The following is a 17997-nucleotide window of genomic DNA, read 5'->3' as shown; positions in this document are numbered from 1 at the left end:
CTACATAAGATTTTCCTAAATTATAAAGTAATAAATTTTTCCATTTTAAAGCCGTAAGCAGTGTACAGTTTCCTGCTATATAATAAAGCAAGAATAAGTATATTCGTAAGTAGCACAGCATACACATACTAAAACAAACTTACAAGAACACACACACATATTCAAAAATATTTGGATCCTATTATATAAAGTACACATTTTTGTGTGTGAAAATTAAGACCTCGAAAATTGCTGGTCCTAATGGGTTGCACTTCTCAGTAATACCTTATTAATGTCATGGGTTGGTTTAAGGCTATTTCTTGATCTCTATAGCTCTCCTATATAGATTAAAAACAGCAAATAACAGTTAAAAACCAAAAAATTAAAGCTACAAAAAAAAACATTTAAGTATTATTTTACTATTAATGTCGTGCCATAGCTAAACATGCCGGTTAATTTGGGAAATATTCACAAAAATGCACAAATATTTATCATTGCTATAAAATGAGATATAGCAAAAAAAAACAATCGAAGATTGGTTTGACTCACGGAAGGAGAGGACGTTGGGCTGTTAATTAAACTATCCCCCAAAGTTTTATGAAAACATTTTATTATTTATTTGCTTAACAACTTTGGGGACTGTATTTTGATTGGTTGGTTCATTTGAGTTTAGTGTCCAAACGTTTCGATCATTAATTGTAATCTACAGAAAGGAGAAATCTTGTGTATCATCATTTGGGATTTACATCAATATATCGGCCATTGTCTTATCCGTTTAGTTCCCTGGGTATGACTGCCAAAGTTGTAATAAAATTAAACAATCATCATAGTAAGTAGAATCAACAAACAATTTATCAGTTTTAATAATTAGATGAACGAATATGGCTTAGTTATAGAGTAGCTATGCTACTGAAAAGGAAAAGCAACAAGGTATCTTTAAAATAGGAGTGTTTCAAAATGTAGCATAATTAATTACATAATACAATAATAATAATACAATATTTCTAATTTTCTCAAATTGATATTGCTTAAAATTAATAAAATATTGCCAGAGATTTTTTTGGTTTGGGGTCAGACAATTGTTAAGGTATTTTTATGCATATGAGGAGTTTTTTTCTGTTTTTCATATTTAATTTTTTTTGTGGGGGTGGGGGGAGGAGGGTCGATACCTCCTTCTTTTAGTCGTCGTTTTAGTTTAATCAAGACAATATTACTTAAATTGGAAATAATAGATAAGTGTTATATAAACATCTTTGATTTGGTAGGTAAACCTATATCTTCTGATAAAATAGTTATACCTTTATGGAGATCAGCATACATATAAAAATTCATATGGTACTATCTTATAAAACATAAATAGCTTTTTAAAATATCTCTTGATTTTTGTATTTTAGCTTCCAATAAATAGATTTTTTATCGATCGCATCATATATATTTTTTCGCGGATAGTAAAACAAAAATTTATGAGGTTAATTCCATTTTCTTTTTCTCATAAAATTTTTCTATAATACGATACGATACATGATTTTTCACTAAGGCTCAGAACCAGTTCTAATCCAGCGTATATTCATACGTTTTAAGGCCATACTGGATATTTATTAATTGCTAAACCTTTGTGAAAAAAATCCTTGAATATTATGAAGTGTATTCATTACACTTTAAACCTTCTATGAGATAATGACTATATATGTACTAAGGGATAGTACAATGGACAAGTAATTGATATTAGAGTACACAGGGATGAGACAATCAACGATAAATTGGTTTACATCCCAAACGATGATAAACAAAATTATCCTCTCTATAGATTAAGAATTTTTAATAAAAGTAACCAAATTTGAATCAACGAATAAGTTAACGTGGTTATAAAACTTTGGGTACTAGTGTATTTTGTAGTCTAACGTCCCCTTTACATGATTTTGTTGTGCTTCGTTGCTTAGTTGGGGCTGTATAAAGTGCACAAAGTTGAATAAGAAAACGTTAATTTTAAACTTTGTGGGGCTAGTTTTATAAACAGTCCATTGTCCCCTCCCTCCCTGTCCAGTGTCCATAAATAGCCTGGCCCTCTAACTATTAGAGTGGAACGAATTTAAGATTTTGATAAATTGTTCCTAAAGGAACATTAAACATATTTCAAGAACTTCATGAATCATAGGAATCTTAAGGGATAAGACAATGGACGATAAATTGAGGTACATCTCCAATGATACGTCTTCTGTTGATTAAAATTATCGGTTGAAAAGTTTGGACAGTGTTAAAGCTGAACTAAACAATCAGGATTTAATTAAAGTATCCAAAATTTATGAGAAGGGATGTTTATAAAACTTTGGGTACCAGTATAATTACTAGAACAAAGTCTCCTCCATCCTCCATGATGATTTTATTGGTTTTCAAGGGGTATATCAAAATTTTAATCAATGATAATCTAGAAATGTTTTTAATTGAAAACCCAGTTATCCTATTACATAAAGTAGTGGGCGTTTTTTGTCTGTCCCGAAGGATCTCGCTAACCGCTGAACCGATATTGTTCTCCTTTACAGTGAAGTTTCTTATAGGTCCTGGAAAGGTTTTAAACTATTTTTGGAAAGGTGTCTCCCCCCAAAATATATTTTTTTTAACGTTTTTGAAACTCAAATTTAATATGGAATGAGGTTGACTTTTATATACAGCCACTCAGTACAGAGAACACGATACATTTAGTCTCTGTCTTCTCCTTTGGTGCTATCACATTAAGTACCATCTTGAATAATGTTACCCCCAGGGGCGTCCAGGCTTTTTATTTTGGGGGGGGTAAAAAATTTTTAGGGGGGGGGGTAATTCGTGTTTGGGGGGGGTAAAATGGCGCGCGAAACTACCCCCCCTGAAATCTGTTGGCAGGGGTAAATTTAGTTTACACCCCCCAAAATTTACCCCCGGGGTAAAATTTTTGGGGGAGGTAATTTAAATTTTATTAAATATATAGTATTAAAAATGCGCGCGAAGCGCGCAAAAATTTTTTTTATTAGAGATTTTTTATTTTGGGGGGGGGTATTTACCCCCCCAAAATTGTTTGGGGGGGGTAATACCCCCTCCTAAATGGTTGGGGGTGCCTACGGCACCCCCAAAATCGTTTGGTTACCTATGGTTACCCCCCCCCTCCTTTTTTAGGTTAGGTTATATTGGGTAGCCCATATGGGTTAGAGCACCGCAGGTATGAGCCCTGCAGGGGTTACGTATTTATTTTCAATTTACCTCAAAAATAAGGGTTAGGGAGGGTTTAAGTGCTCAACTGGCCACTTGAAAGTTATCAACTCTCTTTTTGTGTAAAATTAAAGAAATAAAAGTCATGTTAGAGTCTGTACGAAACAAGTAGGATAGCACCCAAAAGTAGCGAAGCATAGTAAAAATATATTGTGAATGTCAAAAATCTAATCAGACATATGGAAAAAGTAAATTATATCTCATATGGTAGCAAAAATAATGTTTTGCCTATAAAAAAAAAGAGAAGACGTAACATCCCCAATGATGATAAACAAAATGACCACTTCTGTTGATTGAAAAGTTTGGGTATAGTCCCTTTCGTAACATCGTACCTTATGGGGCGATTCTTCGTATTTTTCACAGTAGCTTTTCTCCTATTTCTAGCCCCTACGGGAGGCTCTAACCCTGCGGGGCCAATTACCTAACCCTGTGGGGCAATCACCTAACCCAATATAACCTAACCTAACCTAAAATAACCTATAAAAAGCCATTTTAAAAATACGACGAATCGCCTCTTGTGGGGCGATGTTACGAAAGGGACTATTCCCAAAAGTTTAGATACTACTAGTTTTGACCTTACTGATAAAACTTCGACAGAAGTAGCCAAATTTTTTTAACGAATAAGATAACATGGCTACCAGTGTTATTTACAGTCCAATGTCTCCTTCCTCCCTGGCTATAGATGCTCACTTGTCAGAGATTTAGACAGCCGTATATCTAAAATTTCACCTCTAATATTACGGCCTGATTGACTGACGGGCGGACAGACATTATATATGATAGTTTATCATCGCAAGGGGTGTGAAAGGATGATTTTCAAAAAAAAACGTTTTTTAGAATCTGAACTTTATAATTATCAAATCAAATGTTTATGTCATATTACGATTTTAACTGGGAGGGAGGGGACATTGGAATGTAAATTACTATGGTACCCAAAGTTTTTCAAACAAGTTTAATTTCATATTAGTTAATTTGTAATTGGTTTGTCTGAAACATGTAGTGTCTAAAATTTTCAACTTGTAAGTTCAATCTTTAGATTGGGAAATTTTGATTATCAGTTTTGGAGGTGTATTGTTTATCAATTTATCGTCCATTGTATTATTCCTTAAGAACTCTAAATAAACAAAAGTGCGAGTTATAGAGTTACATAGCTTTGATGTGATCGACATATGTAATATGTTTTTTTTTAAGTGCAAAATTTGTACCTAGATATATTTCTTATTAGAGTTTCAAAGCTTTCTAGTAATGTTTATGGACTATAGAGTAGCTATGCTTCCATGATAAAATAAATAAAAGCTTATATTTATCTGAGATGTTTGAATTTACAAGCAGACAGGCTAACGGACACATCGTAAATGTAAAAGAGCTTCGTTTAAAAAAAATATAGTTGGCCAATATTATAATAAGTAACTGTGATCAAGGACTATTAATTAGACCATTTGGCGTGTTTGACTGACAATAATTATATAAGCTAATTATAATTATTGTTTGGTCTGTATTAAAAAGGCAAAATCCTTATATAAAGGTAATATGATGTGTGTATGTTCTTTTGTGTTTGTAGTGAAAAATCTCACTATCCGCTGATCCCATGTGGTTTCTTCTTTACAGTGCAGCTTCTCCAAGTTCCATAGAAGGTTTATACCTATTTTCGGGGAAAATACCTCCATCCTTCTAAGAGAAAACGGCTCTAGAAAAGATAACCACCTAATCCCCCCCTCCCCATTTTTTTCTTTTTAAAATTAAAAATGCGGCTTTTACACAAAAAATTCCGAAAAATAAAACTTTTGTTTATTTCTATAATTTTTGATCTGTCATTTTTTCTAATTTTTATACTGTAAGGATTATAAAAGTTATCTTTATTTCTAAAATGATGACAAAAAGATTTCTTTGTGAAAATTAAACATAATTGAAGCCTATGTTTTTATGATATAACCAAAATTTAGTCAATAACTTAGGTAATTTATTTATGTTTTATAATAATTATATTGATAGAACGGTAATCTGTAATACAGTCAAAATTGAGAGAATCCTATTATTTTTCAGAAAATTTAAATAAGCTGGAATTAAATAGGTACAAATACCACAACAATTAAACTATCTCAACTCAAATTTATTGATTTAAGAAAAGTTAATTATAGCATCGTGTAATATCCAGCTTTCCGTGGATAGTAAAATAAAAAATTATGAAATTAATTCTCGCTTTGTTGGCCAAAAAGTGCCAAAGGCCAGAGACAACAAACCTGAAATTAATTTTATGATTTTTACTTTACTTGAAAAAGACTTTTATCTGTTTTTCTTAAACACAATTTAAGAGTAGCTGTGTAAGGGTTATTATTAAGGGTTTTGTTTAAATAGTGACTCTACATTTTTTGACGTTTAAGTTTACGATAAAGAAAAATTATTTTTTTTTTAAATATTTTATGTTATTTTATAAATATTTATAAATTTATTAATTTATTAATATATATACATAAATGATTAATTACTGTACATTTATCTTATTTTATTTTGTAATTTTTTGGGGGAAAATTATAAAATAGGATTACCTCCGAGAGAGAAAAACCAACAACACTCTAAAAAATATATTATGGAGGGTATCTCTCCCAATTTTGACTGCCTCTAGGCGCATACCCACCTGAAAAATCTCCGCACGCTACTATTATATAACATTATTTTATATCTATTGTATAATTTTATTTTATATCTATTTCGTTGTACTTTAATCTATCCAAGATTTATTACGATACATTTCTATTCCACGTTAAAGTTACTTCTTATAACTTCACACACACACACTGTTATTTCTATTATGGATGTTGTCACTCTTGTTTAAAATTACACCGTGGAGATGATAATTTAGTTTAATTAAAGTAAAGCAACTCTACAAGTTTTTCCCAGTTTGTTAGTCTTCATAATTTTTTGTTTATTAGTTCTTGTATTCGATATATAATTATTTCGATATTGCGCCAGATTTTCGCCTACTCTAATAAAATGGTACTTCCAGCTGGCTAATATAACCAATCCCTTCCCCTTCTTATGTAGGAACGTACTGAGCAATAAGAACTATAATAGCAACCTTAATTGACGACAAAATTTACCTGTCATAATTTCCACGTAAATTATATCCTTCACGTGGCGCTTATTTTAAAATTTTTTATTTCATTAAAAATGCTGTAACTTTATTTTTGAGTTTGTTTTAAAACAAAAAAAATGTTTTTATTTTTATTTTATTTTTTAGGGGTTCCTAGTCCCGAGTTACCAGAACTAGTCACAACTAAAACAAATGTCTACACTAAACAACAACACAACAACAACAACAAAATTAAGATACTCAACAACACAACTATCCAAACAGAACCTGAACAAATCACTGCCGATTAGAACGTGCTTGTCGCTGCCGTTGGAGGGAGAGCCGGGAACGGCAGCAGCCGCGAGCAGCCGGGCGCCGCCATCATGCTGATTGATCTGTTGCAGTCAGGCGGCGGCACTAACTCAAGTAGCAGCCATCAACAACATTCACCGTTTTCGCCGTCTTCAGACAGGTAGCGCTATTTTGTTTTTGCACATTTTTGTTTAGAAATTCGAAGATTTTTCATATTACCCGATAAAAAAGGATACAGGTTTTAGGCCCTTACATAAAGAATATTAGTTTTTCCAGGGAGGGAGGGGAAATTGGGCTGTAAATTACACTGGTGCCCAAAGTTTTATGAGCGTACTCTCTGCTTGTTAAACTCTAAAACTTTGGGTACGATTATTGAATTTTGATTCCAAACTTTACCAATAATAATTTTGATCTACTATGGGATTAATTTTGTTTTTCATCATTCTGGTTTACAAAGTCTTGTCCATTAAGATCCCTGTTTTTTCTGCCAATCACAAATATGTTTGTTTAATGGTCTAACATCGTTTGTATTCTTCGTATTTTGCTATTTAAAAATTTTGGTGCCTGTCTCAACGAATATTATTAATTTGGTTCATTTAATCAATTATCTACATTTTGGATTATCTAAGACTTTTTAATTTTGAGCTTTTTTATATGTTTCTCCTTTTAAAGATGCATAAAACTAAAATTGCAGACGATTAAGACATCTCTAAAATATTTAACATTATAATCAAGGCTGTCAAGATCAAAGTTAGCATCAAATTCGCATAATTTTGCAATATTTATAACTTTTGCAAATTTGAATATGTTAAAAACAAAAATTGTATAAAAAAATATTAATACACGACAATATTAGTAGTCCTATTATGAAAAGTAGTTTTTTAACTACTATATACTGACTAAGTTCTTTATTTTATAGAAGATACACGTTATTTTTGGAAAGGTTTTAGGCTATTTCTCTAATAGATTTAAACCTTGGGATGGTTATAGCTTTTAATTCAGAACAGCCCTTAAAGGCTAGAGGCTAAGCAATACGTTTAAATTAATGTAAAATAATGTATTGCTAAAAAGTTTAAAATTATCTAAATGTGTTTTTGCAATGAAAGGAGAAATCAATGGCAGATAAATTAATCTTTATAAATCAACATTTTCTCTAAAATATGTCAGACAATAAATAATCTCTGAAAGGTGTTGATGTTAAAAATAAACAATTAAAAATCCATCATAATATTATATTAATATACAATTATTTGCATATTTAGAATAATATTTGCATATTTTTGCAATTTACACAACATTAAAATTGTGCTTGCAAAACTACAAAAAAAAGTTAGGTAGCAATTGATGAAAATCTTTTGTGTTGACATTAGAGTAAAACATTAGAGGGAAAAGGGTTAAAAAACTGTATGTCCCCTTCCTGAAGACCCTGTGCCGACTTTCAATTGAATTTCAAAATCAACCAATAGCATAGGGAATATTAACAGAGCCAATCGCTACAAAAGAGCAGAAAGCAATTTGCTAGCCGACGAAAAAGGTCCACAACAAGGGGATCCAGGTAGTTGTCTGGTTATACTTCTATTCTATAGATTTTTTGCATAGACATTCTCTGCAAAAGAGTATTGATTGACTTATATTTTACAAAATCTTGTATGCTCTGTAACAACTGGATGTATGTCTAATTATATGTTATATACGGTTATTAATGAACAATTAGGAAGGCCTAGTATTTTTTCCGGACAGGTTTAGACTATATATCCCATGGAAATCACAGAAACGTCCTCATTTATGATTTTTTTTATTAAGAAAGTAAAACGATGCCTGTCTATCTATCTGAAGCTCTCGGTAAAATCTCGGTAAATCAAACGATCGAATTTTGCTATTGCGGATTTTGTAAATGCTGTTTGGAGAATTTTTTAGTTATTTTATGAAAACATATAAATAGGATTAACCCATTACAAAGTGAAGATTTATCATAATTCTGGCAGCTTGACAAACATTTATTCTTTTGTGCCTACAATATTAATTTCAATTTTTATTATCAGGGCTAGTAGGGATCTAAAGGGATAAGACAATGGCCGATAAATTTATGTAGATCCCAAATTATGATAAACAAAATTGCCACTTCTGTAGATTACATTTAGTGGCTGAAACATTTGGAAACTCAACTCAAATCAACCAACCAATCAAAATACAAATACATTTATAAAAAAACTTAATTCTTTAAACACAGAATACCTATTGTAAATGAAAGATTCGAAATAGATTTTTTTAAATGATTAGTAAATGTGGAGTTTATTTTATTTAAGCTTCGCTACGATATAATATACATTATCGTTTTTATATACATGAAAAAACGCGCCGTCGAAAAGACAATATACCATTAAATATTAAATAACTTTTTTATAACTTGACTTTAAATTATTTGACCATGACTGACTGGGAAGGTACATGTATGTATATGAATTCTAATAAAAAATCTAAGAAAAAAAATATGCTTAAATTTATTTCCAGTATGGCTTCTAGACAGATTAATATCCACTGGATTAGAACCGGTTCTTAGCCGCACTGAAAAAAATAAAATCATGTATAACATCGTATTAGAGACTATTTTTTCACAAATATTGAAAAATGCCATAGTGCTGGAGACCTTTTTCGTCTGCTAACAAATTACTTTCTGTTCTTTTGTAGGGCCTCGGCTGTGTTTATGTTTCCGACGCTATTAGCTGATTTCAAGGACCTAATATAATAATAAAATAGAGTTATATATAGCCTATGCCCTCTCTATTCTTTTACTTTAATATTTGGAGGAATTATATCTGTCCCTATTATATGACCATATCTTACCATTCAAAAACTTTATAAAAACTCCCCTTCTTTAGACCATTTCATTTAACGACATGATATAAAAATAAAAAATGACTATTAGGAAATAGTAATATTTTTTTTACTTTTATTATAAAGTTCGAAGGCTATTCATTCATATATGTTTTATTTTCTTGCTTTTATAAAGTTTTAATCAGTTTTTATATTTGTTTGATTTAAGTGTTTTAAACTGGTACCCAAAGTTTTATAACAACGCTTTCTCATCTATTGACTAATGAACTTTGGGCACTCTTCTTGATAAGTTGGTTTCAAACTAATGGTTACCTCTTTAGTTAATTTAGACATGTTAGAATTGTCTTATGGATTTCAAACTTTGCATGATGATTCCTATAACAGTTAGTTACGATTTAGATAGCGTAGCAACTTTATAGTTTTTACCAGAAGAGAAGTACTTCCATTTAAAACATGCTAATTTACAACTTAATTTTACTAAATTAAAAGCAAAGCATCTCTATGATCAAGTCCCATAATATATGTATGTCCTTTAGCATAATTCTGTAGTTACGTAATTTTGCAACAAGGTTTCTAAATAATTTTGTTTTTTATTTTGAAATTGATATTCTACTTATTAAGTGTATGTTTGTTTGTTTTACCGTTTGATTACATGGATGTTGTAATCCTTGTTGATTTTTTAGAAGCCCTTTATAGGGGCTATAAAAAATAATGTCATACTAGCCTACCATTGACTATTAAAATGTATACTGGCCTGCCATTGGTAATTTAGTCTGTGTATTGGCTTATATCCTTGGTCATTTGTATTGTATGCCGTCGAAACAGTGTATAGTTTCTAATAAAAAATGACGTCATACAATACAAATGACGTCATTTCTTATTGGACACTATACGCTATTTCTATACATATTTTTTTTTATAGGCACCATGAAAAGCTTAGATTTTATATTCTTTTTTTAAGTTTTAAGGTTGATAACCGGGAACTACAAGACAAATAAAAACCTTGTCTCCTTGAAGATTGAATATTGTCATTATTATGGATATTGTCATCTTTGTTGATTTTTATTTTTTTTTAATTTTAAGGTTGATAACAGGGAACTACAAGACAAATGGAAACCTTGTCTCCCTAAAGATTGATATCCTTGACAGCACAGAGTTCCAGAGAAATGGATGCTTGTCTAGTCCAGGTAAACATTTTGGGACATGATAGAATTGTCTGGTTGATTTAAATCTTTAAGATTTATGAAAACTTCTTTATTAGTAGAGAGGGAAGGTTTATTGAATTGTAAGTCACACTAGTAGTACGTTATCTAATCTGTTTGTTCCAAACTGGTATGTCTAAACTTTTCAACCAATTTTAAGCTGAAGAGGGGGTAATTTTGTTTAATTCTATTGGGGATGTTTGTCATTTTATAGCCCATTGTCTTATCTCTTTAGAACACTGCAATTGGTTTAGGTATAACTGTTTCATAAGTCAAAGATTATTATTGTAAAAAAATGTAAACTCTTAAAATTTCAGGTACAAATGGTCTGTCCACGAGTCACAGCCACAATGTGACAGGCACCCTGTTCTGCCAGCCCGACACAAACACTGTCCGCCTCAACATTACAGTTCTCGGCGGCGGCTGTCAAGATGACAAATCGTGGTCGGGCTGCGGCGGGGGGCCGCCGAAAGATGTAAAGCCGTGGGTGCTCCACACATCCAACAAAATGACAAGTGGCTCTATCAATGATAGCGGCCCGATGCTAGTCAAATCTGGCGGGAACATGAACGGCTGCAGCATTAACGGCCTTATTAGCGGTGGATTGATGGGCAACGGCGACATGTGCAGCAATACGAACGACGGAAGTTTATCTAGTTCATTTGACGACAGTCATTGTCAACCGTCGTCTTTCAGTCATCCGCCGCCGGCAGTTAGTCCGCCGACCCATGACGCGCCACCGCCGTTAATGGACTTTCAAACCGACCAACTAATGTCGGAAATTCACAGTCTGTCGTTTGATTACGCCGGCGGGGTGACTATCAACAGCCAACTGCTAAGCGCAGATACGTGTGTGCCCACCACGTGCAGCCCAACCACTGCCAACAATGGGATAATTTCGCGCCAATTTTCACAACAACAACAAAATAACTGCTCTAGTCTTAATAATAGTCAAGACCTTAATAATATTCATGTACAACAACAACAGCCAGGCCAACAACATGGCCAACTGCTTGGCCAACACCAACAACAACAAGGAGAAGAGAGGAATAGGATGTTGAGTGGAGGTATCAAACAGGAGACTCCATCCTTCCAATTACAGGTAACCGCGAATAAGCATTAGTAGAATCGAATTTTAGGCTGGTTTCCGCAAATATTAAAATAAGAAAAATTACAAGATTGAAACCAGTTTTGTTAGGCGCGAGGGGCTGAAGTCCCGGGCTAACAAAACTGGTATTAATTTTATGATTTTTATTTTAACATTTGTGGAAAATTGTCTGTAATACGATGCTATGTATTATTTCACAGTACAGCGGATATTAATCGGTTTCGAAGCAACACTGGAAAATAAGTAACAAAACATAAATATTAGTTAAAAAGACAATTTATTAAAATTTTTATTTGTTTATTAATGAATTTAAATGTAACAAAATTTGTTTACTCCACTAGAATAATTGTGACCTTCTTGATTATTTCACATTCTACAAAACCTGTGACCTGCAGGTATACAGAGGGATGGGACAATGGGCAATCAATTCAATCTTTGAGTTCCAGATCAACAGTCCTCAAAACTATATTTATCTAGAAAATAACAACAATTTAGCTAGAAACAACTCTATTATAAATTTAAAGAATCAAAAAAGAAATGGCCTTACAAAACATTATCATTTTTAAAACCTTTTATGCTACATTTTTTCCTTGGGTGGGGGGGGCCTCTTTCTAACTTGACTCCTTTTATAGATAGAGGTTTACAAATATTTCACATAGATTTCATCTATAAAGCAGTCAAAGGCTTATTAGCATTCTTAACCCCTTTATTTAGGAACCTTTGTATTTAGGTCCTTTTTAAAAAACGAAGATTTTCTCTATTTAGGGTCTGTTAGCTCTTTCTGTTAATTTAAGCGTATTATAATTGTCCTATCGATTTCAAACTTGATTCTTTTAACAGTTAGGTACGATTTAGAAAGCAATTTTATAATCTTTACCAGAAAGTCCGTACGTCCATATTTAACATACTGATTTTTTACTGTTGAAAAAAATTTATGATATAACCATCCTTCTATAAAATTTTTGGAATTCCGATTCCTATAAAAAAAAAAAAAAGTTCAATGTTATAAGCGAAGCATTTCTATGATCAAGTCTTAAAAACTTAAGTATTTTTTTAAACAGAGTCATATATTTAAACAGTTTTGCAACAAATTTACTTATAATTTTGTTTAGACTTATACATTTATATTCTGTCTATTGCTTTCTGACACTATAAGTGTTAATGTTCTTATATCCTACTATATCGGATCTTAACTGCCTTGGATGTTGTCATTCTTGTTTTCCTAATATTCGATTCTTATTTTGATACAATTAAGGTTGCCCAGGCCTTGGCCTCCCTGAGTCCTCTGCCCTCCAACAACACAATGTCAGTCAATCAACAACACCAACCACACATCCAACAGCAACAACAACATCACCAGTCCACCACAACCAAAATTCATCTTGGGGGTGGTGGGGGGCACATGGGTGGTATGCCCACCCTCCTGCAGCCCAAAACTGAACGGTCTGATTCCATTTGCTCAGAATATAGTACTACTACAGTTAAGGTATTGTGGTTTTTATTTTTTGTAATTTGGTGAATTTACTCAAATAGCCTGTTGAGTAGCGATAAAACCCCACCTCTTAATTTTAATTAAATAAAAACCGTGCGGTGCCTATACTTAGGTTCCCTAACACTGGTTGGTTACCCAGTACCCAATATAACCTAAATTGACCCAAAGCAATAAACAAACAAAAGAAAAACTACCCCCGTACAATTTAAAAATTTTTGGGGGGTAAATCGTGGGTAGGGAGTTACCCATGATTTTTTTGTAAAAAATTCAAACATAGAATAACTTATTTTGTGTTTCTCAGGTATAATGTTGCTAATCTTTTATAGTTGTGTCTAATCGTACTAGAACTCATCATGGAATTGAAAAGAATGGCTTAAAAGCTTAATTTCACATGGTTAAAAATTTAGTTTAAGGCAATTATTCCTTACGAGTAGTTAAGGAAGCTTTTTAAAAGCGAAGCTTTTCTATAATTAGGGTCGGTCCGTCCGTCCGTACGTCCGTAACGGATAGCTTTTTTCGTTAATTTAGGCATCGTAGAATTGTCCTATCGATTTCAAATTTTGCATGGTGATTCCTTTAATAGTTAGGTACGATTTAGAAAGCGTAGCAACTCTATAATCATCACCAAAATGTCCGTACGTCCATTTTAAACATGTTGATTTTTTTACTTTTTTAACAACAAATTTTTATGTGATCTAATCATCCGATTGATCTGATTTTTGGTATATTGATTCCTGGGACAACAAAGTATAATGTAATAAGCGAAGCAACTCTATAATCAAGTCCTAGAAATGTAAGTATGTCCATAAACATTATCCTGAATCAAGCAGTTTTTCAACACATTTTACTTACAATTTTGCTTTGACTCTTATACATTTATATTATGATTATTCAGTTCTGACACTATATAAGTGTTAATTTCCGTTTGTCCTACTGTTTCAGTGCTTCGCTTTTATGGATGTTGTCATCCTTGTTATTTAGAAAAGCATATCTTGTAAATCTGTTTACTTGTTGTAATATTAATATATTGTATTTAACCTTTTCTTACCTAGGATGACCTGCTAGGCTACGCAGATGACCTGGACGCTGAATCCTCCTCCCTTTCCAATCCTTCCCCCAGCTGCACCCTCGCCTCCTCCCCCCTCCTCTTCCCTCCCTCGGGAGGAGGGGGAGGTTCAATCTGCTCCCCCACCACCCTGGCCTCGTCCCCCCTGTTGTTCCCCCCGTCCACTTGCAACGCCCTGTCCCCCACATCCACAATTATTTTTTCCTCAAATTCAATTGCTCAGGTGGGTTTTCATTTTACTTTTTTTAACACAGGGAGAAAGGGGACTTTAAACTGTAAATTATACTGGTACATTTAAAGTACCATGTTATCTAATAAACACTTGAACCAATGATTTTGTTTTAAAGAAAGGGCAATATTGTTTAGCATCATAGGGATTGTATATCAAATTATCGTCCATTGTCTTATACCTTATATTTTGGTTTATTTTAAAATTGATTAAAGATAAAAAGGACGAAAATATTCTTGCTATTCCTTAGTTTTAATATAAAAAAAAACATAGTCATAAAAAATATTTTATTTGAACCCGGTATTAGTGTCGGACTGATTATGACGTAACAAAAAAAATTAGCCAATGAGAGGCTACTATGAATTTTACCATTGGTCAATAATGTCCTCTCATTGGCTAATTTTTTTTGTTACGTCATAATCAGTCCGACACTAATACCGGGTTCTTTTATTTTGTCCTTTAAGTTAATTTTTATAAAAAAAAAGTATTGGTCTTTCTCTAAGTACATAAATATATCCTATATTTTACAATTCTCTTTCTGAAATATCTTATTAATTAGGAATTGAAATATATAATTATTTTTTAGGATAAGAATACGTATTTCTCTAAGTCTTTCAGCAGCCATCCTTTAGAGTCGCACAACAACTCAAATAATTTGAATCAGGTAAAAATACTTTTTTTCTCTTAATTTTTACAGTTACAAGCTACCAAAGTCAAAAGAATGAAGGGATTTTAAATTTATCAAAAAAAATACTCTCTAAAACGACCAAGCTAATATTGCTTGATTCACTTCTACAAGAAATACGATTGATAATAAGTTTTTTTTTACATGAAATATATTTCGGAATTATAAAGTAGATTTTTTCCTTTTAAATTAAGAAAGATTTCTAAATGAACGTTTTTTTTTATTAAATAAATGGAGTGGGGACAAAACACCTAATTTAAAAATACCTAATTTAAAAATGCCTAATTTTATAAATGTCTAATGTGACAAACACCTAATTTATAAATACCTAATTTAAAAATGTCTAATTTAAAAATACCTAATTTTAAAAATGCCTAATGTGACAAAACACCTAACTTTAAAAATGCCTAATTTTATAAACGCCTAACTATAAATACCTAAGTTTAAAAATACCTAATTTTAAAATACCTAATCTAAAAAAGCCTAATTTTAAGTATATCTTAAAACTGTTGTTAAATATATTAAACCAGGGGCTACGCCCCCTAGAGGCCTCTAGGGGCGATTGCAGTGCGGAAGGGAATTCAATTAAGTCTTTGGGGGGAGGGGGGAGGGGGGGATTGAGGGTTCATGACTCCCCCCCCCTCCAGAATTTCAAAGGTTGAAGGACAAGGAAACAAATGAATTTTATTTTTTTTTGGTTTCTTCCCTAACCTAAGTAGCCGTAGCATCCCTTTTTTTTCTTGGGGGGTGATAGTTAATCATCCCCCATTTTCGTTCTAGTTTGATAAAGAAAGATTGAAGAAATATTAAAAAACGGAGGGGGGGGGGATTTTTTCAAAGAATGATTTCTCATTAGAAGGTGTTGGTAACCTCCCCAAAACCTTCCCAACCTTATATAAACCATCCCATGACATACGGGAAGCTTCATTGTAAAAATGCAGGGGTGTCCAAGATTTTTTGTTGGGGGGGGGGTAAAATTTTTTTAAGGGGGGGGGTAATTCGTTTTGGGGGGGATAAAATGGCACGCGAATCGTGACGCAAATTTTTTTTACTTCCCCCCCAAAATTTTTTCTCCGAGGGTAAAATTAGCTTGGGGGTGTAATTACCCCCCCTGAAATCTGTTGGCAGGGGTAAATTTTGGGGGGGGAGTAATTTAAATTTTATTAAATATTTATTATTAAAAAACATTTTTTTTGTTAGATATTTTTTATTTTGGGGGGGGTGTATTTACCCCCCCCCCCCAAAAAAAAAAATTGATTGTAGGGGGGTAAATACCCCCTTCTAAATGGTTGGGGTAAATTTTAAATGGGGGGGGGGGGGTAAAATGAAAAAATTTTTGGGGGTGCCTACAACCACCCCAAATTCGTTGGGGGGGGGGGGTAATCACCACTTTACCCCCCCCCCCCCTGGAACGTCTATGTAAAAATGAACCATATTGGTTTATCGACTAGCAAGATCCTTTAGCAATAACAATCAGCCAATTGGATTAATGTTATATATCAAAATTTTAGGTATTTTAGTGAAAATATTTGATATTTTAGAATTAGGCATTTCTAAATTAGGCGTTTAGATAGTTTAAAACTAGGTGTTTTTAAATTAGGCATTTTTAAAATTAGACATTTTTAAAATTAGGTATTTTTAGTTAGGCATTTTTAGTTAGGCGTTTTTAAATTAGGCATTTTTAAATTAGGTGTTTTTAAATTAGGTGTTTTTAACGTAGGTGTTTTTAACATTAGGTATTTTTAAACTTAGGTGTTTTTAGTTAGGCATTTTTAGTTAGGCATTTTTAAATTAGGTGTTTTGTCCCCACTCCAAATAAATCATATGAATAGGAAAAAAGGTGGAATTATTTTACAATATTTTCTTACCTTTAATAAGCAGCCAAAGGCAAATAAAATAAAAAAATTAAATTTTTGGAGTTTTGCCATTATAACGGTTTCTGCGATTATTGACTTTAGTTTTAAAGAAAAAAATGTCTTCTTTTCTGGTTTTAAAGACATTTTGTTACATTTTGCTAATTTAAAATTTTATGGATTTCCCCGTTTTTACGCTCTTACAAACTTATACATAATTTTCAGGCTCCTAAATGGCAGTTAACCCCGGCCATATGCACAACAACCTCCAACAACCACCTCATCTCAACACAACAACACCAACAGCAGTTGTCCTCCTCCCCTGGCAAGCCCCACCTCCTGTTGAGCAGCTCCTCCCCCCTGCTGACTCTCTCCACCCCCCCTATGACCACCACCTCTAGTTCAAACGCCCCCACCCAGTTGGCTCTGTTCCAATCACTGTCTAGTCTAACCGAGCCGCCGCAGTTGACAATCGGCGGGGGAAATGGCGGCAATATTCACGCTCAGCCGGCGCCGATCAGCAAGTCCCGCCACCAGTCGTCCACAGTAACTTCCTCCTGTAACCCCAATCAGTCTCCGACATCCAGGTAGGGTTTTATAATTCTAACAGAGAGAGAGGGGACAATGGACTGTTTATCACTTTGGGTACTTAACTGAATTTTTTTTGGTTGGCTCATTAAGTTGAGTGTTCAACCGTTTTAATCACTAATTTTAATCTACAGAAGAGGTAATTTTGTTTATCATCATTGGGAATGTACATCAATTTATCAGCCATTGTCTCCCTTTAGATCCCTATAACCTAAGCATGGGCAACTACTCAATAAGTATATGTCTGTCCATCTGTACTTAGAAGTAAACACAATTGAATTATTCCATTGAAGAGTCATATTCAGTGGTTTATTGATAATACCTAACTAAAATTATTT

General features: G+C 32.9%; 2 protein-coding genes across 3 annotated transcripts in view; both read left to right on the top strand.

Annotated features, from left to right (window-relative positions):
• The window catches only part of LOC145318727 (uncharacterized), a 35410-nt gene that overhangs the window by 10076 nt on the left and 7337 nt on the right, over window positions 1–17997 (top strand). The window contains exons 2-9 of one of the 2 annotated variants that reach the window (XM_080160214.1): window positions 6458–6761; window positions 10520–10623; window positions 10956–11740; window positions 12088–12141; window positions 13002–13232; window positions 14291–14527; window positions 15120–15197; window positions 17297–17658. In XM_080160214.1, coding sequence (XP_080016340.1) covers window positions 6673–6761; window positions 10520–10623; window positions 10956–11740; window positions 12088–12141; window positions 13002–13232; window positions 14291–14527; window positions 15120–15197; window positions 17297–17658 — 1940 coding nt within the window. In that variant the 5' untranslated portion in view covers window positions 6458–6672. The remainder of the gene's footprint in view (window positions 1–6457; window positions 6762–10519; window positions 10624–10955; window positions 11741–12087; window positions 12142–13001; window positions 13233–14290; window positions 14528–15119; window positions 15198–17296; window positions 17659–17997) is intronic. The other variant, XM_080160215.1, reaches the window with a different exon arrangement.
• LOC145318732 (uncharacterized) overlaps window positions 15288–17997 on the top strand; it is a 321894-nt gene continuing 319184 nt past the window's right edge. Inside the window, exon 1 of the mRNA XM_080160222.1 lies at window positions 15288–15333. The gene's annotated coding sequence lies outside the window, so the exon portion shown is untranslated. The remainder of the gene's footprint in view (window positions 15334–17997) is intronic.

This window comes from Acartia tonsa, chromosome 5, assembly GCF_053477335.1.
Source record: "Acartia tonsa isolate MP-2025a chromosome 5, ASM5347733v1, whole genome shotgun sequence".
NCBI lineage: Eukaryota > Metazoa > Arthropoda > Copepoda > Calanoida > Acartiidae > Acartia > Acartia tonsa.
Note: the sequence above shows the minus strand (reverse complement) of the source record. Positions and strands in the feature narration are given on the sequence as shown.